At 40.9% G+C, this 24,398-nt stretch overlaps 1 protein-coding gene across 3 annotated transcripts in view; it reads left to right on the forward strand.

Moving 5' to 3' along the window:
- Nucleotides 1-24,398, forward strand: part of AK8 (adenylate kinase 8) — an 80,497-nt gene that overhangs the window by 45,909 nt on the left and 10,190 nt on the right. For all 3 annotated transcript variants that reach the window (XM_086764080.1, XM_086764079.1, XM_086764081.1), the window contains one exon: nucleotides 6,948-7,089. In XM_086764080.1, the coding sequence (XP_086620206.1) occupies nucleotides 6,948-7,089 (142 nt within the window). The remainder of the gene's footprint in view (nucleotides 1-6,947; nucleotides 7,090-24,398) is intronic.

Consider the following 24,398-nt stretch of genomic DNA (forward strand, 5'->3'; position numbering starts at 1 on the left):
GGCTCTCGGCCATACAGCGCCTTGTGCTTGTCAGGGTCTTTTAAAGAGCAAAGGACAATATAAATGCTAAGTATTAATCTTTTATATCTATTTTTGTCTTTATTGCTGACAGTCATTCGTAAAAACTTAGGAATGTGATGTTTCCTTTCCTGCTACTCTTCTTGCAGCACTATCTCCTCAGCAAAGAGCTGCTGGCTTGAACTCTCTTTGGTTTTCTGTTTGGAGCTCGGGATGGGGAAATCACAGGAGCTTTTATAAGACACCTGGAAGGGAAAGCACGTTGCATATTGGCAGCATCTTCTTTTATGGTCTTTGGAGTTTAACATCAAATTCTGGCTTTGGCTCTATTTCACCAGGTGCCACACATGCAGAATAGGGCTCCTGTATGAAACAGACTTTTTTAACGACTAGCAAATAGTTCTTGTGTATTGCTTTGTGTTTCTGAATGTCCCTTTAGCGTGGATGGGCGTCAGGAGAAGCAGCAAGGGGAGACACAGGACTGGGACGCTGATCCCGCTGTTGGGGATCTAGAGCGCGTGCTGGCACCAGGCGTCACTGGTAAGGGACAGCAAACCCCTTCACGTCCTCTTTTCTCATCACACGGTGAATCAGTATTTGGTGTAGAAGCCAAGGTGGTTTTTGCCAATATTATTAGTATAAATTTATTCCTTTTCAAATATTATCACTGCCAAAAAGGTTTTTGTAGGCCAAATTCTGTGTTGTCACAAGCCCTATGTTCTTCAGTAGAGCTGAACTAGTTCAGAAATAAGGAGGAAACAGGGAACTTGGCTGATAATGGAAATGGTGTGTTAGCTGGGTTAGAACTGAGCTTGCTGTCTTGTGTCTAGCTGTATTCTCTCTGCAGGAGCTGAAGGAGTAAAAAGAAATATCACAAACATACGTTTTGTTACTAGTTTTAGAAACTTTCAGGTTAGAAACATCTCTGTGAGGTAATTCAGAGTTGTTTTTGTGGGTAAACTGAGGCAGAAAACATCACTCAACGCGAGCCATGCCGCAATCTCCTCGAGCAAGCGTGAAGAGAACCCAGGTGTGTGGGGCTTGACCTCTGTGTCAGTCCACTGGATCATCCCCTGGCTCACCGATAGCCTGGGCCGTCAGGCAAATACACGCAGACACCGACAGCGCCACAGAGGCTGGTTGTAGGGGAAAAAAGCTTTTTGCGTTTGCATGCTGGAGACTCAATTTGGACCGAATTTCTCTTGCTAAATCTGAAGATGCTGCTAAAAGGTAAAGCAGTGTGAGGGGCTGGAATCTTAGCTAGTCACTAAATGTATCAGATGTAGGTTCCTGAATCTCTGACTTGATAACTGTAGGTAAGAACGATGCCCTCCTTTCGCATGCGTTTCTGAAAGTTCTGATTTACCATGTATCATTTGATTGATGATTTGGGATTGTACCCGCTTTAAAAATGTCATCACTTCCTCTTAAATACAGATAATTGCTATTTTTAATTACTAAAAACGTCCACAAATAAAGAGGTCCTAATATATTTGAAGAAACAAAAATATTTAAAATGTGGAAATGAAATATTTTCTCATATTATTCATTTTACTGTGTTAAAATAATTATTCCAGTTCCTACAGGAAGCCATTCTCAGCAGTGCTGTATTTGTAAAATGAGCGAGTGGAGACTATTTCTGTGCAAATTTTCCCTGTGATGAAATTCCTAGATGAGTGTTCGGGTACTTTGCAAATGCCGTGTCAGTGCTGTTGTTTGTTCCGTTACCGGCTTCAAAGATCGCAGAACCAGGGCCGCTTTCAGGTTTCCCGTGACAGCCCGGCGGTGCCGGTAATTAAGGAGGACCGAGCAGACCCCGGAGCGGTCTCCCTTTCGGTGAATTACCGAGATTTCCGCCGTTTAAGCCTCCTGCCGCAGCGGCGGCCGCTGCCCGCCGGCCGGCTACCGGCTGCCGCCGCCCCGCGCTGCCCGCCGCGCCCGGCAGGTGGCGCTAGAGAACAACCGACCGCGGCGGCCGGCGGGGCCGGGGCGGCGCAGCCGGTACCTCGGGGCGGGGGTCGGGGGGGGGGAGCCCCGGCCCGGGGGGAACGCTGCCGTTCGCCCCTCCGCATGGGAGCGAAACCAGGCCTCTTCCTCCCAGCGCCACCCCGCTTTGCCTTGGAGACACGCGGGGATGGGATTTCGTTATTTACGGTAAGGAACGCTGGCGGCACGCTGCGAAACGGAAAAGCAGCCGGTGTTCACCGGTCTGGTGTGTCGGCAGGATTAAATGGAAATATTGATCAACCTACGTGATGGTAAATCACTGCTAAATTGTTCTCAAACACGTGAAAAAGAAATTGATGCCCCTCTGAGGACCTTCATGTGGGCAAGGAAATAGAATCCTTCTCTGAAAGACCCAAACGAAATGACCCGATGTGAATTTCCCGGAGTTTATAGAGCGATAAGATAAGCAAATCTCATCTTTGCCAAATTTGGAATTGACAGGACAGTCCAGGAAAGTAGCCTTTGGCAGTAGCTTATACTCCGGGCAAGATGTTAACTGTCAAGTACTGGGATCAAGCCTCAGGCATCCAAATTAGCTGTGAAAGTCTTCAGACCTAGCTGAAAAAAAAAAAATCTCCAAGAGAAGGATAAAAGATAAATGGACAACATTGTCAAAAGGACCTTAAACTTTTTACCACACAAAGCTGACAGAATTTATATTTGCCTTTATGCTGTACTTAAAATTGAGGTTTTATAGGTTTGGAGAAGTGAGTCAATACCCTTCAAAAGTCTGTTTTAAAGGGAAATATGTGGAGGAGGAATCAATTTAAATATGATAATTGTATAGCTTGGAGCACTGACAGCATTGAAGCTACTGGAGAGTAGTGCCTTGTAATCTCTCAAGTAGTGTTTTTCCCTTTCAGAGTGTGCCTTTAATGTTCCGTTACTTTTGTCTGGAGCAGATGGCATGATTTTGTCAACTGATTGCCTGATACGGGTTTCTATTAGTCCTGCAGATCGATGAGTTGGGTAAGAGCTAATAGGCCATGCTCCTATGAGTTTCATGAGGAAGTACTTTTCATGAGCAGCACCTTGTACTGGTCAAAACCTTTGAAGCTCTGAGAAGTAAATTTATTTTTTAAATGGTCTGCTGGAAGGTGCTGATTGACAGCCCTGGAGCCAGAAAATCTCTTGGTGTCCACGCAGCAGTTCCAGCACGAGCAGCAGCACTTTAAGCCTCTGTTCCCTGTACACTGCCCGATCATACCCTTGAATTGATTAGATCACTTCTTAGGTCCACAGCTGCTAATTCAGCTGTGGAGTCTGGACCATTAACACGGTCGAGACAGGCTGGGAGATAAAGGCCATATGATGTGGTATTGACGTTAGGCGAGAGTGTATGCATGAATGAATGACATTTCTGCATGGAGCTGGTTGTGGCCTCATTCTGCCACGTATACGACTTCTGAGATTCACCGTGACCTTGGTCCGCAGCTACGTATGGTGCTGTCAGCACAGGGTATCACCGAGCTCAGTGGCTCAGCAGGTAACCCTCTGATGGGTGAATTTTACTCCCATACCTTGATTTCTCTGCTTAATAGAGATGTACTTCCACATTACCTAATCTGGATATCTCTTTGTAGCACATTGTAATTTTTACAAGAAACTTGCCTTTGGACTTCTCTAATGATAAAGTAAAACCTCTCTAGAGCCTCATTGCCCCAACTTTCCGAGTTGGATACTCACACAAGCTTATGTTGAAAAGGAATTGATTATTCAAAGCTCTTGTGCTTCATAATCTACTTAAAACATGTAGATTGACTGTCTCATCAGAAAAGCTCTAAATTTTCCTTTGCTGTGCAGCCCGTTGGGTCATGTGCTTAAGGCCAGGAGACCTCTGGCGTTACTTACAGATTGTGTGCCCCTCCAATTACAGGTTATTAATTTGCCTTACATTCCAGAGGCAGTTCCACATGAGTGAAAAGGAATACCATACTGCAGAGTTCTTCATTACCTACTCTGTCTGTACCACAGCAAAATAAGAATAATACTGATTTCTTTCTTCCTTTTCTTTTTTAATCTTCTTTTTTTTTTTTCCCCTCCCTCTGGTCTGTGGAAGATGTTTTACAGTTTTAATGCAGCTGTTTTAAGTGTGACTGTTCCTGTTCAAGGGCAGCTGATGTACTTTGTAATGCCATTGAACAGCCAACACGCTCTGTTCCCCTATTGTGTTGAAGTGATAGGTATGTTTGCTAATCAAGAGGAGAGCAGAGCTTGCTGTCTGACTTGTTTATGTTTTATTTCTCACCATCAAGCTTTAGAGGGAGGCACAGAAAGTATGTAAGCATCTATATTATTCAGTGATGTATATATGTACATGAGTGTACAAGCAATCTGACGAGTACTGCTGGTATCTTCTAGTGAGTCATCGTTTCAATAACCAAGGTGTCAAGGCTACCATATACCCCCAGTGTTACTCAGAAAACCCCCACACTGACGTGCCATTAGATAAATTGTTCATTATTGTCACTGTATCTTGTTAGATTTTTTTTTTTTCCCTCTTGTGATTACTTCAGTTTTATTCAAAAATAGTGACCGAAACGGAGGATTTTGATGATCAGGATTCACAGAAGGCCTGTGGGAAGTGATCACATTGAGGAGATGCTGCCTGGTTCCTTTCACAGTTACTTTTTAATGTTCTTGTAGGCTGTAGTGTTTCTCCTTGCCGTACGCAGGATGTAAGCAATTTAGCCCTAGAACTGGAGAATCTCCTACGGTCTGCTGGAAGCTCAGCAGCACAGGATACCCACTTGTTTCGCTGTGCCGTTCCTGGGGCTTTCAGCCCCTGCCCTGATTCCCTGTTCCTCTCACAGGGATGTCAGCTCCAGCAGAATCCTGCCTTAGTGCAGTTTTACTCTTGGGTTTGTGGGTTTCATTCAAATCCCTCGCAAAACTGTCTTTACGCATTCTGAAAATGTTTCCAAAACCCCATGTAATCTGGCATCTTTGTAAATCGATGTTAATGATTCCAGGAGGAATCATGATAAAATAACATGCATCAAGACAGAAAGTTTAGCACTGCAGCCAGAAATTCAAGACTACCAGGAAAATTCCACTGGTCTTTGTATGGAATACGAAGAGAAGGTTAGGACTTCTTTTTTTTTCTTCTTCTTCTTTTTTTTTTTTTTTTCCTTTCTTCCTACCAGGATCTCTTGGTTTTGTATTAGTTCTTGTAACCTGTAGGGTGGGGAGAACTGCCCTGCAAAGAGCACTGGAATTCTCCTGTTACCCCCTCTATGCCTGCAGCTCAGCTCTTAGGCAGATTAACTATCATCTGTCTAATAACACTTCTGCCGCCTGCTGCACTACTATATAGTTAATTTTATGAATCCCATTTTTAATGGAATGCCTACTTCTGCGTTGTCATTTTGCTTTCTGTCAAGCGTCTGGTTTTATTCCATTCCTTTTTTTCTTTTAGCAGATGGAGAATATTACTCTCCTTAACTTGGTTTTGTTTTGTTTTGGTTTGGTTTTTTTTGTAATGTGAAGTGGATATACTCAATTAATACACTAATCTGTTTTCTAATTAATTCCCTGCGGTTTTCCTCCCTTTTTGCTGGTACGTTGAATCCTGAGTGCCATTCTGTAAACTCACTAATTTGATTGTTTAAAGGAGAAGTAATGAATTTCCTGATAGAGGTGTAAGACTTTAGAAAGTGTTAAATTTCAGGAAGGAAGCAAATGGATTCTCTTATTGCAGTTTAAAACCTGCTTGTACGCGGGGTGTAAATGTGCACTGCTAATAACACACTCTACTAAAACACAGGCGCATTCCTGTCAGCTAGTGCTAGAGCGGGTTGCATTGTTACAAACCTGACGCATCCGCTCGCCTACAAGCACTTGTTGTGGTGGTTTGGTGTGCAGATGCAGTGGCGGGGTGAGTAGCACATCAGCGTTCCACGATGGGGATTTGTGTAGCGGTTTTTATTGCTTGTTTCCAGTAGAGGCATCAGTGTATTAGACATACTGTACAAATAAAGAGAAGGGACTCTCAGTGCTTCTTGAAAATTGTTTTGGCTGCTTTTTTTTTTTTGGAAGTAGCTTGAGGGGATTTTGCTGACCTTTCTTTGTGGTTATTTGACACTAAACTCAGTACATTGCAAGAGTCCTTGCAAAATTTATAGTGACTCTTACTGAAACTAATAATTTATTTTTTCTGTAAAAAGAAAAAAAAATTACAAGATACTTAAACTTATGTATCTTGATTGAAATATTTTACTTTAGGAAGGCTATAGTGAAAATATGCAGGATACCCCCTTACCACTCTGGCCCAAGCTACAGAGTAATTGTAATCCCAGTCAGCATCTTGCTGATGTTCTCCCTTGCCCTAAAGAAAAATAATAATAGAGGAAAGAGAACTTTTATCTCTAAAATTAGGGAGTCCTCAATGCAGTAATTGCAGTAGTTGAAATGCATTTTGGAAACTTATTTTCAGTTATAAAAGCTTCAAGCCTTTGGGCAAATTGGAGAAATATTGCATCTAGCCTGCTGTGGCAGAACCATTATCATCTGCTAAATTAAACACAGGATGCTACAGAAATTTCTTTCCTGATTTAGGATTTCTTTTATACAATTCAAGTCATTATTTTTGCATTTTGATAAGATTGTTTCATGCGCTTCATTGTGACATCAGCCCAGTATGGCTGAGAGAGAAAATACATTGCAAAATTATGTAGGCATTGGGTTTTCCAAATATTTCGCTTTCGTCCTGCAGTTCCTTATGAGTTTGGGGGTTCCACGATAGTGCAGTAAGTATGCAAAAGTCAAGAGTAACTCCTCTCTCCAAAATCTATCCATCATAAATGGAAATAACTCTTTGTGTCCTACTTCCTGTAGCAATCTAGCCAGAAGTAGTAGTGGGTATCCTCCTTAATTGCAGACTCAGCATACAAAATAAATGCCATCTTTTTAATCCTTTGCAGTCCCAGACAACCTTGTTATGAAGATCCTGGCAGAACGCCTAAACGCGCTAGACTGCATGACCAACGGCTGGGTGCTCTGTGGCTTCCCAAGAGACACGGAGCAGGGAGAACAGCTGCAAAAATCACATTTTAGTCCAAACAGGTAAGACAGAAATCTAGTAATCACAATATTACGTATATGAAAAATTTGTTTGTGGAAAGATACAGACCTTTATTGGCATTGTATAGGCTGTTGCCTTTTATTTATTTATTCCTCCCTTAGCTAGAAAAGGGGTCTTGCTCCTGGAGAGTAGGAAATAGAGCACTGGCCTTACAAATCCTCCAGATGGCCAAACTGTGGGAGACAGAAAAGGTTTGTTGTTTTGGTTATTTGTTTGAGTTGCCTCTAAATGCAAACCATAAGAAATGGATTAAAATTTGGATTATATCAGAAGGTGAATTTTATTTGCAGCAGGAGGGAGGATCTACATTTTCTTTTTTTAGCATCGGCATAATATCATGGAAATATATTAGTATTGCAAGGAGCTCCTTATGAGACTTTTGGGTTTTGTGACATAATTAAAAACAACATGAGAATTATATTTTATTTGAGCTATAATGAACTGTTCAGAGATATAATATAAGAAAAATGAGCATCAAAAGAGAACTACTATGGCTGCCAGGCAGAAAAAAATGGGGTTACTCTTTACAGCTGGTCCAAAGGCGGTGAGGATTTGAAATGCTGGTCTACTTCTCAAAGCTGAGAGGCTTTTCCATTCCCCTTCCAGGGGTTCCTGGTTCAGTCCCTACCACTGGCTGACACGGTGCCACTCCAAAGGCGTACATTGCAAATATGTAGTCTTTATGCTCCCAGAAAGCTGGTTCCTATCTAAAAACTAGTAGTGGAAAAGGTGTATTACCTGCATAACTGTTTAAGTCCGTAAAGTTACTCTTCCTGTGTCTTCTGTGTGGCTGCCCTCAATCCCCCACCCACTCCCTGTGCAGGGTACAGTGGAAAGATGTACAAGGAGAAAGATTGAGTTGGGGAGAGAAAAGAGGAGAGTGAAAAGGAAGGGAGCTAGCAGTCGTGCCATCCAGGTTTAAAAATGAAAGTATATGAAAACAGCAGTAGCTTTATTTATCAAAAGTAAGACAAAATACATCTTAACCAGAATTTATTTCATGAAAAAAGGGAGAAAGAGTCTTAAATAACACTTTCCATGGATTATTCTTCGTGTGCATTTAGAAGGTAGGTCCCGAGTCCCTAAACGTGTATCTGAGCACCCGAGATCAGTGTGAATACTCAAGTGTGTGCCATGTGCTTCTTTACAGGATCAAGACATCATCATCAAGTAAGGAAGAACAACTCGTTATAAAATTGTGTGTGTGGAAATTTGGCACTCATCCATTTGCTCAGCTTCCATTTTCTTTAAGGAGCTCTGCACATTCAGATCTGAGTTAAGAATTTGGCCCCTGCTATTTTATATAGAGGTTGAAGCAAGGGACAAAAATAGACATCATGCTCCCTGATTGATTTGAGCTCATATTTTCCATGAAACTGAAGCAGTAGGTATATAAGGGAGAGGGTGATTATAAACAAAAGGACATATTGCAGCACAGGATAGCAGGGCAGTAATTCAGTTTCAGTTGTGATGCTAGTTATAAAACACTATCTGCAGAGGTGGTGTTTCTGACATCAGGAGAAAAACCTGATAGAATTATAGCCTTGAAATCAATCTGGGAATAGGATGCAGAAATCTATAAATCAGACACAGAACAATCTACAAAGTCTCATTTTTAGGAGGGCTCTGTTGATGAAATTAGATTAAAATAAATTTACATATATATCAAGTTTATTATTAAAATCTAGTCACATCAGTAAACAAAATTATTTGTGAAAGAGTGTGTTACTCTGTGTTTTGAACTCAAAGCAGACCTCTTTGGCTGATCAGAACACAGAGTTATTGTCTGCTTGTCAAATCATAAATCTATTCCTTAGAGCTAATAAATGGTTGGTGTTCAAATACTATGTTTTATCTGACTCCCACCTCATAAAGCTAGTACACATAATACTAAATTATACAGCATTGAGCAGGATCAGTCTCCTGACTCCTCCATCTTACAGAAAGAAAAACAAACCTAGTAATTGATGGTAGAAAAGAAGGAAAATAGTTATTTGAAAACAAACAAAATGGGCTATAAAGTTTGTTAAAATGTAATAATAAAGAAACTCATACAGCATCAGCCACTGCATCCAAAGAACTGCTCTGGAACAAAAAGGAAAATAATTCATTTTCCACTGAAAAAGTAAGGTACAGGGTTTTCTTTAAATTAGAACTTGCAGTAGGGCAAAGGCTTGCTTACAGACTGGTACAGGAAAACCTGCCTGTATCAGACAAAACCTGCCTACGTGCGCAGAGAAGACATGTATCGCTCTCTGTGTTCCTCCCTGTGAAGCAGTTACTGCTTAAGTGGACAGGATCCTAATCGTATTGAACGGTGGCAGCCTTTAGGGCAAATAAGAAGCTGAATCTATTAGTGGTCTCTCAGCTACCTGGTAAAAGAGCACCATTAACCACTTAGTGCCTGCGGTAAGTGGGAATCCAAACACCATTTCAGGTTGGCATCTGAAGCTCAGAACTACTAACGCAAATTCCGTTCCTCATCCAAATGAGTGCAAATAGGTATTTTAGCTTTTTTTTTTACTGTTAATGCTTGAGCAACGATCGGAAATATATAGTATAGTCATGGATAGTTCTAATACACAGAAAACTCTATTTAATATCTAGCAAAATCTTTCTTCTCCCCTCCTGCTCCCTCGCAAACTTACAGTTAAAATAAGATTTAGCAGCAACAGTGTCATCTGTTATATATCTCTTGTCATTAGCTTCAACTGGTTCGTGACCAGCTGTCTGCTGGTTCCAGGCCAGCTTAAGGCAATCAGCAGTTTAAGGATTCCCTGAGCCAGAGGGTCATCTGGACAACTGTCTAACAGCCTATTTTCCTTGACTTTATAGTCTCTTTTTTCAGCATGCTGTACTTTTGGCCTCCACCAAAGTGTGTGGAAAGGAGTTTCACTTTCTCACCCAGCGTCATATGGAAATACTTCACAGTACTTCACTATTTTTTCTGGATTCCTTTCTTCTGTTGAGAAGCAGTTGTAAGCATTCCCTGTCCATGTCTCCTAACGCTCCTGATTCTATAAGCCTCTTGTATCTGCCTGTTCAGCCATCTCTTTCCCAGGCAAAGAACCTTGGTCTGGTTATCCCTTCCTTTCCCGTAAGTAATTTCACTCTTCTGATCATTCTGTCTCCCTTTTCTTTACCTGGGACAAACAGAACTGCACTCAGTTTTGAGGGTAGCACTGTGCTGGATGTATATATATTAGCATAAACATTTTTTATATAGATGTTAACTCCATTACTCATAACTGCTGATATTCTATTTGATGTTACTGCAATAGGTTTTGGAATAATATCTTGTGTGTGTAGCGTATGGTAACTGTCTATCACTGAAAACACACTGGAAAGTCACAAGGTGTCGCAAATCTTAACTGAGTGTGTACAGACTCAGCAAGGAGCCTAAAGACCCTTTAACTCAAGATCTTTGTAGTTAAAATTGCAGGCAAGTTTGTGTTAGAGTTCTCCTCAAGCCGATAAAGCAAGCGCTTCCATCCGTGCCAATGGGCTCTGCTGCTAAGTGCTTCCTGGGATTCCCAGTTCCTCTGTTTCACTGTTTCCTCTGGGTTTTTATTCTATCTGATCCAAATCCAGGGCTGATTGTTTTACATTTCAGTATTGATTAATCATATTACAGTAGTATCTACAAAGCAATACAACAAGTGGACAGACAAAGCTGGGCAGGGGAGGGATGAACTTGAGGATGGGCCTAAAAATACATGTATATTCTCTTTCAAACACCCATTTTTCCAATATTAAATTTTTTTTCTTTCCCAGTAGAGAAAATAAACAGTGCTAGCTTCTCCAGTGCAAGTTTTCCAGCAGTGTTTTATTTGATCTTTACAACAATGTGGCTATATCCCAGATTACATAATCCTTTTACATAATATATTTAAAGCTTCTTTTTCATCACACTACTAAAAACCTGTATTCAAACAGTTTAGGATAATGAAGTTCCTAATTTCTAAGGTAGAATCTGTGAATATGTTGAAAAGGGAAAAATGAGAATGGAAAAAAGGATTTTTTTTTTTTTTTTAAACTATTTGGTCTTTGCATGAGGCTTTCATATTTCTGCAGCTGATCCCAGTGTGGATTAGGGATAATAAACAGCCTATTAATGGAGGCCTGAACTAGGAAATGGAGTTTGAATCAGCAGCAGAATTCAATGGCTGCCGAAGGTTAATAACTCCATTACTATCAGCTCTATTTTTTAGCCGTTTGAAGAGCTAGGTGTTAGCCTTATCTTACTCCTCATTAATTGAGCTAATAGAACCCCAGTGACCCTACCATGCTGCCATTATCTGGGAGTTTACCAGACATGGACTGGAATACTTATCACTGAATATGTATTCCTCAGATTCATTTTTATATCTGAAATATTTTTGTTAAAGATTGGCTGTCTTCAGCTTTCTTTTTGTCTTTTCATTTCCTTGCTGCCTCTGTAACAGCTACATATTTGGAAATTAAATGTAAATGACTTAATTAAAATCCTATCAAGGAACAAGCTAAGCCCTAGAATAGTTGCATCAAGGAAACATAATAGTGATTGAATTATTATGACATGGAAAAATCTTACAGGGCATTTTTTGAAACTTTGGCCTAATTTAAATGATGGATATTGTCTGTTTATAATAGATGTGTTTTTAATTGATGGCATACAAAAATATGATGAGTAACAAAGAAGAAATGTTATAATTGTATCTTCTTATTTTTCTCCTCATTTTCAGGGGTAAAAAAATGATGTGGTAATCAAGGTACTAAATTGGTACCATGAAATTTGCCTGCACCAGGGAGAAATAGTAGGAAAAGTCCGAGTGACCTATGTAGGATTTGGCTTAATTTATAAAGAACATAGTAAAAATAATAGGCAGACCAATTCTCGCTTTCAATCATTCTCATTTTTTATCTCTTAAAAAGCAGCTCGCTTTTACCAGAGCCATTATATGGTTGCTGGTTTACTGACTGTTGTCTTCACTAATGCTAATTGGTTTCCTTTTTATTATCACTTTGCACACCAGTGCTCCCATCTCAGCTAATCTCTTCCTCCTCCTTCACATCTTCAAAGTCAAACAGACTGCCTGGTTTGGTAAAATCTAAGGGGCGAGACAGTGGGACCTAAAGGGGCAGGATCTTCTTGATGTCAGTGGTATGCTTATGGAATAGAAACATGTTTTGTAAAATGTGGTTCACGTGATGAATTCTTGTTTGTCTTCCCCACCCCAGTGGAGGTATTCACCCTCTTAGCTATGCTGACTATACATTAAGAGTACATATAGCTGTGCTCTGAGAGAGCAGAACACCCTGGCCAAGTGATAAACATTATAAGGTGTTTTCCCAACCCAAATCCATTACAGATTGTGCTTACTGGGCAAAATTAACAAATCTTCCTCTCACCTGGATTGGTGAGTGACTCATCTGCTTCACTGAGTGAGTGGGATCCGTTGAACCCACAGTTGCTAGCCCTGTAACCTTTTCCAAGCTACAATAATTCAGGCATTGTGTTATCTCTCGATGCAAGTGTTTTGGGACTTGCCCTGTTCACTGACAAGATTTTAATTAAAACATTTACCTTTGTTTCCTGATCTGCCTCTATTGCAAGAGGTGTCGCTGAGCATCCATAATGGGCAAAATATATCAGGGAAGCATAACTCCCATTACATTATGTGTTACAGCTGTGCCTAGAAAGGTGTGCGTTCCCCCCGCGTGAAGGCTCTGTTAAGCAGTCACACCCATGGGCTACTTAGTAGTGACACCTGATTCTCCACGTGTAATGGAAAAAGCTGCACACACACAGTCTTTTGCCCTACACAAATCTGACAGAAGCTGCTCCTTATGCAGATTTCTGACATTTGGCCATGAGTTCTCCCTCTCGTCCTTAGTAGCATGTGCTCCCTCTTCCCTCATAACAGAACACTAATTCAAATAGAAGCTATTGCTATTAAATAACCCAATAGAGAGAAAATTGGATGATTACAACAAAAAGATTCTGCTGCATGCTCTGCCTGACCTACATGGGTACCATAAGCACCTTTCTGTTGTGGGGAAAGGCATTAATATGCATCTTGGGCCAACAATAGCAACACATCAAATGCAGTTTTCCAATCCTTCTATAGGCTTTCTGTAGGATGCTGCATTTGCTGTCACAAGCATCACTTCTTGTTTTCTTATTCTGCTCCAGCAACAGTAGGAGGTATATTTGGCTTCAGTTGTGGGAGGCAGGTATTATTTTTAGAAGTTACCTCATACAAGCTCCTTTTGATGGCTGTGTTTGTTTGGTGGAATCTTGGATACAGCAATTAAGGTGAGCTCTGATCTTAGCAAGTTTTCTAAATCTCCAGGAAGAGAAAGAAGAAAAGCTTCTAGTTCTAAGTCAATTTTTTTTTTTTTTAAGCACCCAAACCCACATGCACAATCCTTCCATTATTTTTACAGCTGGAAGGAGTGATATTTTTCTGCAGTAGCTACCTCTCAAAAATAAGGAGAGACATTAGGACTTTCTATCCTGATAGTCCTTATGTTGAAACCATTTTTCTTAGAAGATGCCACTGGTATCAAGGTTGCCTTTCTGAACCCACCACCTAACTGGAGAAAGAGAGAGAGAGAAAAAAAAAACACCTCTGTAAAAACTGCAGATTTTGGGTTGCTTTTCATGTCTTTGGCAATGGTAGCAAGTTTTAGAGAAGGCAAACCAAACCGGTAACGTCTCTGCTTTCTCCACATGGGAATAGACACAGTCAAACTGTGAAAGCACACAGCTTAATGTTAATGCTTTCAGTGCTTCTTCACATAGTGCCATGAAGTGTCCATGCTTTCAAGGTAGAGCTCTTTTGGCTGCCAAAATTAGATGCCTGCGTAGCAGCAGTGTTTGGAACAAGGTGACTTTGAGTAGGTGACATTGGGTGGTATTTGAATCTTGAAGAGCCAAAGAAATGTGAATGATGTCAAATTCAATGTTACAGGAAGCTTTCTGTTTGCATACTTGACTCCTGTGGTTTGGAAGGAGCTGGCTAAATCAGGCAATGTTTCAGGAAGAGTCAAGGTCGGAGAAGGCCTGATTTGGCTGGCTGCACGGAGTCCTGTGCCCTTACATGCTCTCTGTCACTTCAGGGCAAAGAACTGGCTTGCGTCCCCACAGATAAAAACTGGTTAGTCTGAGGTATTTTTATTTGAGATTGTCTCTAGTTCCTGGAAGAAACTGAAGATTTTTACTGAACCGATTAGCCAGGTTCTCCCATGTTTGCATTGAAAACCTTTCCTGTGTTACTACTCAGGAAACTGAGATGAGGGGTGTTCTGTGGTCAGTACTGGGAACTTGCACATTTCCATCTCAGCAGAGGAAAATATTTTGTTCTGAGAGGAGACCTGAGAACTGCCTCAAAGAAGAACCAGGCTTTTAGAATCTTAATTCGCAATGACAACTTGATAGTATGAATCTCTGCGAATCAACAAAGGCTGCTCAGGGCATTCACCTGAGACACAACTTTTGTTTAAGGAATGAAATGAAACAGTCATGGGAAATCAAAGTGTTATCAGTTAAATAGTGATTACCTAACCTGTGCTTTCCCCCTCTGAAGTCTCTTTGCTTTGGCGACCAAAATGTGTGAATAAAAACCTAAGAGCGTCCCTGAGAACTCGCTGAACTCACAGACCAGCGCTCCTTCACGTTTGCCAGTTTGCTCTCCGTTCGTTTTGCTCTCCGTGCCGGACTCCCGGGGCTGGGATCCAGCAGTACTGAAGATGCCGTTTGAGTGCCATAGCATTGAACCTGAGGGGCCATCCTGCAGCTCTCTGAGGCTAGTGTAGAGTCCCTTTTAACTAACAATTTTGCTAAGTCTGGTGTGTAGGGAAAGATGTAGCTGCCTGCAGTCATGCACCATCAGTGCATTTCATGGAAGGTAACACTGATTGATCTCAGCAGGGTAAAATATGAGGTGCTTTGTCAATTCTGAATAGCTTTTCATGGACTAAAGCAGTAATTTTCAAATTTATACTTTTATTTCCTTAGGAGTTCACACATAAATAAGAAGCATATACATGCAAGTCTGATTTTGTAGGATTTAGGAGCTTTTTTTCAAGGAAGATCCTGGTTTCAAGATCTGACTGGAACCAGAAAAACTTTTGGGAAATAACAGAGGGAGGAAAACTTTAAATATAATGGTGTGGCAGCATTTTCATTTGCATTGGTTAAGAGAACACATACAGATAAAACTGATGAGAGTTTTGCATGTGTGAGAACTGTGGATGAAGACAGTGTCTGAGAGAGCATCACAGAAAACGGAGGGCTGTCCAGTGTTGTCAAATGTCTCACATTTTGTTGATCTCTTACCATGTACTTCAGCAGTGTGGTAGCAAAAGTTGGTTGGATATTATCCTGAGTAAATGTAGAAAGGTCACCCTCACATCTGTACAGGTTAAAACTGAGTTTATGGAAGTCTGTTACTGCATTTGCTGCCTGATATTGAGAGCACAGGGGCAGTACTTTCAGAGGAACCCCATTACAAATGTATATTACCTTTGAACTCCATGATTACTAGAATTCAGGAATTCTGGAATGAAAACCTGGGACAAGATTGTGCCAGCTGCGCTCTGATTTAGTAGTCTCTTTGGATCTGAGACTAATCCCAGAGTAAGCTGTTGCTCAGAGCCAGAGTGGCTGGCAAAACTGGCCCATGCTGAAAACAACAGGCAGAAGAGGCATTACGTTTCTTTTGCTTAGATTCTCCAAGCTGAAGATCTGGGAAGACAAGTGCATCAGTCTGTAGCAAATATAATACAGCTCGGGTGATTAAAACTGTCAAGTAATATTGCATATTGAGTGGAGACTAGTTTGTCATTACCATGAGGATTAGAAAGTGTAATCTTCATTAAAACATCACTGGATTTACTGCTGTTTGCCTTGGAATGAGATATTTGCTCAGAATTTTCTAGTAAGTAAATTTAGCAAGTGCAGGGCAATTTAAGGAAGCGGAGCTGAGTGCTGTCATAGCTTGTTCTGCAGGAGGGATGTAGGAATGATCCCTTATGTCTGACAGATGCGCTAGATCTAATTCTATTGGCCTGAATCACCTGCAGCCACATCAATGTATTAATCACCATCACTTAAATTGGCTTCCTTTGGCTCAGGTGTAAGTGGTGACCCAGTGGTTTTTGTGCTGTGTAAGGATCATATTTTCTGTCCCTAAACACATTATGTTTACAAAATTCTATATTAGAGAGCTCTGTCCTTTGTAAGGCTTGAAATACATTTTGAGTAAGGCTTTTATCCATCCCACAGAGGCTTTTAAATGTTATCCTTTTCTAACATGTGCTGTATTTCTGAGCTCAGTAAGACCACTGTCATGCTCTGTATATGATAAAAAGTGTTTTTCTAAAAAATGTAGTCTAATATTGTTCTGATATGAATGCTGATTCGTATCCCACTGATATACACGGAGTGAACAATCCAAAGGACAGTCTGTTCTTTCGGTACAGCTGACCAAAGATCAAGGTACAGCAGGTTAAAAAATAATTGTTTCATTTAACCTTCTAGTAAATGCTGCTACTTTTGTGAACGTAATTTAAGATGATTTTTGGGCCAAGTATATAGAAAGAGTTCCTCCTTTCATACTTGCAATGAAATCAAAGGATTTATATTGGCTGTGAATTTGCCTGACAGATAAAGAAAACAAAAAGAAAATAAAGAAATTGTGTGGTGCCTCAACCCCTCCAGTCCTTGGACTCTTCAGGTTGACATATATTTTTCTTAGCAGTGTCGGCAGTAAAACACTGAACTGTCAAAGATAAGTGGTAGGTATTGACAACTTGCCATATTTTTGTAAAGTTTACTTTCTCCTTTTAAAAGTACAGTTTCCTCACAGAATTCTCTCTCCAGTTTTCTAACCTCCATGGATGAGATCACACGGAATTAATGGCTATAGGAACAAGCCCTTAGCTTTCAGCTCAGCTTGAAAACTTGATGCCATTTTAAAAAAAAATGTTACTGCCAGTCCATTATACTGAACCCAGGATTTTATTAACTTTGTGTTAATAAATAGCTGAAATGCATTTTGCTCAGTAATTATGAAATAGTTCCTTGTATTCCAATTCTCCAGTTCTGTAATTCTTACAGTAAGTAGCTGTTCCTCAAAAAAAATAATCCAGTAAAACAGCAAAACCAAGGATGGCAGGAGAGAAGCTTGGACATAATGACAAGGGAAATCAAGGAACAGATTAAATTGTTAAGGTCTCTTCTGTGGCTGTGTATTTCCATTACAAACCTAGGAAGTCGGATCAGTACAGCTTCCAAAGTGTTCTGTCTGCAAAAACTTGAGAGTAGCTCCCTCTGATTTATTAAGCACCACGTTGTTTCACTGCTGAGTGTAGGAGAGCTCCATTTTCAGGCTGAATATTTGTCTTCCGTTCCTGCCTTGTAGAGAATTTCTCCAGTGGTTCCTAAGTTTGTAATCACGCTGTCTTCCTTCCCCCCACCCCTACCTGACCCTGCCATAGATCTCAAATGTTGTTTTACCTTGTTGATGGTTTGTCTATATTTGCTTTAACCAGATGCCCCTCTTTGCATGCAGCACTGGGACTCATCCCCTCTCTCCTATCAACAATAATTAGCCTTGTAAGACTAATGGAAGAAATCGTGTCTAATTACCCTGTTGAAGGCCCAATTATGTTATTAACATTTGTGGGCTATAAGCTAATGATGAGGAGAGCCTCTCATTTGCATAGCATTAAGTTAATTGAGCTGGAAGCTACGGGGTGGATAGCAGTGATGATAGCAGGATTCTGTTACAGAATGGATAATGATGACCGGAGCAGGACGATTCACCTGACAGGTTTATTAATTAACGGCTATCTGATTACCTAAAAGAAATGGCAAGTTGCAGTCCTTCTGAAAGAAGCCGCAGTATTTTTTTAATGAAAGATGCTATATCACTGCTGATATTCCGGGGTGATTTATGGTAACGGCACCGTAAGCTCTTTACTGGAAGCCTGCACAAAGAACCTCTTCTGGGTTCCTCCCTGCCCTTGCAAAAACGTGCTGCAAAGGTCTGGTATTTCTAAATATGCCTGATTTTTACATGGTGCACAAAGTAGGGCTGCGACAGTGAATTTGTGTGGTTGTACAAACAGTGTGTTTTGGAAAATCCGTAGTTGTTACATAATCTGGGACTTTTGTCCTTGGAAGAATTGGAGGACTTGATTTTGTAAAAGGCTTTTTTTTCATTATGGTGTTATGCAGGATTCTGTGTTGTATTAGGGAGAAAATAACTACAAACATTCAGCTGTTCACATTTTCCTGGTGCATATAAACTGCGAGTGAAGGTGAGTGCCCTTACCTCCAATTTATTTCCCAGTACAAACAGTTATGCAAAGTTGTTAGGCCTTTTAAGGAACAGGAATCTTTGCAAAAACAGTTCTAAGAATAAAAATCCATCTTTTTCTTTTTGATTAGATGTCAGGTTCTGTCTGGTTAATTCCAAACACATTGTAATTCACAACAGTCGCAGACAGAGGCTTGTTTGAACCGTGGTATCTTTCAGATGAAAAAACATCGCTCTGTTTAAAAGTTGCCTGTGCAATCAATCCAAGACTGAGTAACTTGCTACGCAGTTACTCATTGATAGTAACCCACACCTCGGTTCTGCATGTATCTGAATGTCAAATATAGCTTCCAGTCAGCAGGTCTTTTTAGATTTTTTTTTTCAGCTCCATTGAAGAGCCCATTATTAAATCATGTGAACTCCAGACCTTACCTAGTGACTAAGATACTCAGTTCTTCCTGGAACAACCTTTGACCAGACTTGTCCCAGGAAAAAAAAAAACAAACAAAACCAACTCTACAAATTTTAACCTGTCAGAGAATGATGTTTTATCTGTCTCGGTGGCGTCATGATTAGTGTTTCAGGAGCAATAGGTTTGTGAAGAGTAGACACCTGTAGATAAAGTACAATCACCATTATTTTGCTGTTGGTGAATTTAAATGCACAGTCTCTCTGCGTCCTGTGACTGGCATTTGTTGGGTACAAAGGAGCTGAGAACATTGCCTTGATCTGATGTGGTAAAGAGGCCAAAATTTTGGTTAACTGGATCCGTACAGACATTCACAAATCACCACAGGCGCTTTCGGTCAAGAGGAGAAGAGAAGCAAAATGAAAAATCAGAGATGAAGGAAGTAATATGGGAGATTAGCTCCTGGAGCCAGCTGTCTGCTCCGTTTACTGGTTACGACTGGCAGCTGCCCCACTGATAGAGGGGGAGTTACTCTGCGTAGTTGTGGACTCCTGTGTGATGTGGAGCGAGTGAGGGGAAGTGTTTGTGTCACATTTACAAGGAGCGTTCTCCATCTCCTTCCAGCATGTGAGGCACAGAGCCTCACATCCGTGGTTGCGTAGAAATGAGCTAAAAAGGTCTTTCAGGAAACCTGGCACAAAGAATAAATGCCTTTGCTGGAATTTAAACCCTGCATCCTCCTGGTCCTCATTAGCTTTCAGTAATCTCTAACCCACGCAGTCGGTGTTGGATAGAAATATCTTCACTGTATAAATGAGTTTTTCTGTAAGGTGTTGTGTAGTTCACTACAGTGCCTTGCTGTATAAAACAGACAAACACAGCATCGAGCCAAGATCTGATAGATCAGGAATTATGTATTTAATTCAGAGTTCTGTATGGAGTGCTCATAAAAGCTTGATCATGATAGAGGGGCCAATAAACATTTGAGAACATAAATATTTCTGTAGGAAATGACTTTGTGAAACATTTAGTTGTTGAGTAATAAGAAGAACAGAGAAAATCAGAAGAGTAGAAATCTCTAGGTACTAATCTGATGGGTTATATATGTTGCAATGATAACAGTGTTGGGAGAGAGTTTTTATGGGACCAGAAGCAACAAATACATTGAGTCCTGCACTTTTTACTTCGTGTGCTTGCCCCACTTTCTATTTCTGCTGCTTCAAAATTCGGCTTTAAACCTAGGAAAGCAGTGGATGAGACCTAGAGGTGCTGAGCTGCTACTCTGTTTGGGCACAAGGATGTAAGTCCTCCGAATTCTCATGAGCCGAATGTTTTGAGCAGGCAGGGCAAAGCCAGGCCTGCTCAGGCCACGATCAGATGTTCACCAGAGGAATGGATCAAAATTTACAGAAGGCCAGGCAGCGTTTGTTGTCAGGGATGGACTGCAAGGGAAAATATAACGATGTGAGATTTCAGGGGGAATGATACTCTTTGTCATTTGTTTTTCTGGAACATCCATTACTTGAGTATTTAGGCGTCAGTCCAGACAGACAACACAGGGAAATATATTTTAGAAAAGGACACATCAAAAAGTATTTTAAATTACCAAATTGTACAACAAAACATTCTGGCAACACAGCTGGTGCTCTTGTCAGTCTGCAGGCTAGAAAATAAGAAGAGAAACAGTAAGAAAAATAAAACCAACCTAGAAATAGCTAATCAGGTTAGAAGCGATGTTTTGGCTGCAAAGATTTTGAGGGCTGTAGAGAAAAACAGAATAAGATTAGAAAATGTTTGTCCATCCTGTATGACAGATGTGGGAGGAGATGTAATCATTTGTTACTTCTCTTTTCTCCTCTGAAAACAGCAGCAGCAATGAGCTGGCAGGGACAGTGAAATGCAGTTAGCAAAAGTAATGGGAGTTGAAAGTTTGACCTTTTGTGACGGAAATTTGATATGAAAAAAGGGTCTTTTGATAATTTCTCTATCCAATCAGATATGGGAGATGTCTTGATCCTGTTTCCTCATTTGCATGCTGACTGATCTCATTTGAAAACCCAATCATTCAGAAATATTGGGACATCAACAGAAATGTTACCAGCAAGGAGCTGTTTTATCTGAAAGGTCTGCAGGATGTCATCTCTTGTTTTTCACTCCAGTGGCCTGATCTCTTCTTCATGATTCCATGTTTTTATTGGCAGGATAAGTTGAACATATTGAAATGCAAATAGCCCTTTCCACGTTGAACCAAAATATAGGAGTTTTTTTTCAGTGTGATTGATTGCATCCAGGGCACTTCAAAAACAACAAAGAAAATATTTGCTGCAGTGCCTCTGATTTCTTGACATTGCCAGGTTCTGATGTTTCCTGCTAGCATTCATTGGCAGAACGTGATTCCCAGGCCTCTGCTTTTCCCCCACGTAAGGCCCACGTTGATGCAGCTCACCGCTTCTGGGGCCAGTGCGTGAGGTCGTTTGGGTTGTCTATGCAGACGCACACCCACACACTTTGTTGTTATCCCGGGTGCTGAGTGTCATAAATGTATTTAATGGATTTTATTCACTTGCAGATGTGTTTAGTCCAGCACAGGTATAATTCAAAGCCTCCCCCTGGGTGTATAACTGCCCAGATGATTATCTGGCTCGTCAGATTTCAGATCCTGGGCACTGCCCGCTTAGGGGACTTTAGGATCAACTTTATCTCCCAGACAATTTCTGTTTTCTAGAACAGGCAATCCAATTTCCATTTTACTCCACCACACACTGCGTTAATGGCAAGTTTTCCTGCTATGTAACTGGTGTCATTATCCCTTATTTTGGAAACTGCCTGTTAAATTAATGTCTTAAGATGAAGTTGTGCATTACTTAACCCAGAAGCTAGGGACAAACTAACAATATATAGTAGTTCTGAAGAAAGGAAGTTATTTTAAAGAATTATTTTTTTGGCATACTACCTTTTCGACATCAGAGTGAAGCTATTTGAGAAATCTTTTTTCTTTGGTATCCCAAGATTTTTTTTCCCCACTTGTTTCTCCACCCAGACAACCTCTAACCTGCTAATCTGAGCGCTGTCCTGGGAAATGGGACATTCAGCTCCTCCTTTCTGGGACTTGTTAGGCTTGCTCTGCTTTTTAGAAAAAAGTAAGTTTTCACTGAATGCAAGTCTCTTGCCTCCCTGGTGAACACCTTCACTGGACTACAGAGGTGTTCTGCTTTTCTGCTTTGATGTAATTCTTTATATGAAACAGAACAATTCAAACAGGAGGGCAGAGATGGATTTTCTTAGTTTAGTGTTGTGGCTTGGCTAGGAGATTGTTCATAACCTGAATGTCAAACTGAAGCTAGCACGTTTTGAAGAGTTATCCTGAGCACCAGCTGTTGCCTGTGCCTACCTAATAAAACCTTTTCTTGAAACTGATGCGGTTCTGCACAGAGTTTAGCTTTTGGCAGGCCAGCAGACCCTCCTGTTTCTCTGGAGTGGGCAGATTTGGAGAGGGGATTTCATGGGCTGGGCTGTAGGGTGTGGAGCACGTGAGGAGGAGAGGCACAAGCCCAGGCGTTGGTGAGGGCACTTCACAGGGGCTGCTTTCCAAAGCCAAATCCTGGAGGAAAAGGGTGTGAGGAACGGGATGAACCAGATTATAAGCTTTTCATAACAGGGTATCTTAAAAGGCATTGAGTAGGTGTTTGTACAACACTTTGGAATGTAAAGCTCTAAATCAAACAGGAGGTCAAGATTTACCACGGTGTTCCTCAGGTGGGTGACAATGCCCCTTGTTAGGGACCCATGAAGTTCAGAGTCTTCATCACTGAGCTGCAGAAACAGCTTATTTACCCAACCTGTTCTTTGTTCAATAGATTTCAGGATCTAATCACAAATTAGCGGACGTTTGTGATACTTATGTGGTAGCACCTAATTTCTTCAGCAGTACATGTACTTCTGTCTGTGGCTTGGGAATGTCATTGCTAGAAAAACGTGTCTGTTTTTGACTGAGGACAGGAGTAACTTGACTGATAGGCCTCTTCAAATCAAGAGAATCCATTTGATCAAATCCTCTGGCCTGTCAGCTGGGGGTGCTTTGTAAAACAGCAGAAATGGTAAATTCCCCCATTCCTTGTGTAATAAACTGAAGTTGTTGGTATGAGTAGCTAGCCCAGCTCAGCAGCTCTCTGAATTAGACACTGAGCGTTCTCCCAGATGGGAAATCAACCTCCTTCATCTCTCATGTATTTTAGAATATTGAACCACGTAAGTTAAAACACAGTGTATTATTCTTGATAACTGCAGCAATCTTGCTCCTCCCTGCTGGATTTTTTAAAGTGTACTTCCCTTTCCACCTTCTGCTTTTGCTCCTCAGCATCAAAAAAAAAAAACCAAACCACTTTGGTGTACCAATATTTTCTCTGCGGTGAAGTCAGCATAGAATATTACTGTCCAAAAAGTTGTAAAACAAAAGACTATCATATGTTGCACCTTTTAATCATGTAATTGCTGAGTGACATTTAACTCTGAGGCTTTAAGTTACTCCTTTGTCAGCCAGCCTTCTCCTCCTGCCCCTCTCCTTCCTCCCTCCTCCCGAAGCAACCTGCTTTTGCAGAGTAGTGCTTTAACTACACTGAAGTTTGGCTGGGCTTCTACATATTACAGCAGCGACACGAAAGCAAACAATTGAAGTATTTGAGAACAATGAAATATGTATGGCTATCTGTGACAGCCCTATAAAGCAGAGCAATTAGCCGCGTAATCCGAGAAAGCCAAAGCGAGCGGGAGCCCACGGTTCCCTATTAGTTAAATGCTTTTTGTACGTCCTCATCCCATCAAATCAACTAACACTTCCTTTAATTGGTTCATGAATTATACAGCTTGGCTGCATTATAATTTAATCACCAGTAAACATTCCTGGGGCCCGCTGTAAAGTGTATAGCGCTCATTAATTCCTTAATTTCAGCAGATGGAAGGGGAGATCGGATGAACGGTGGCAGTACAGAGTGCCTTGGGCAATGGAAGAAGGAAAAAAAGGTGGGGGGCCGTTTAGGTTTTTTTTAAGGGCTGTCAGAAACTCAATCTGTGAGCTGTCAGCAGCTTGGACCCGTTTCCCCCCGCCTTCCCCTGCCTTCACCCCACCTACTGCTGGAAGTGACTGACGGATTCATATGGAGCCTTGTCAGCCCGTCTTTAAACATCAAGCCAGCGGGTAAACCAAGCCCAATGTAAATTAATTCTTGTCTTACGGGCCCCCCTTTCTCTGTCCCCATGAATATTTCATGGCGGGCAGCATAAATATTAATTCTAATAGCTCTGCACAGTGGTTATTATTTCTGTTTTATGACAAATATTCATAAAATATTCAGGACCCTTTTTTAGAACATTTACACACTTGATTGTGAAATTTTCCAGCTTCCTGGGGACACAGTAAACATATTGGGGTTCTCTTGATGGACTTTTTTCTCTCTTAATTAATACTACGCCACATTAATATTTAATCGGATTTAGTTTTCTTTTCCCCAGAAGTGAACCCTATTACGTTTGAGGATTTATTTGACAGTATTTAAACAGGGAATTTTTATTCCCT

Source organism: Chlamydotis macqueenii, chromosome 20, assembly GCF_036417535.1.
Source record: "Chlamydotis macqueenii isolate bChlMac1 chromosome 20, bChlMac1.mat, whole genome shotgun sequence".
NCBI lineage: Eukaryota > Metazoa > Chordata > Aves > Otidiformes > Otididae > Chlamydotis > Chlamydotis macqueenii.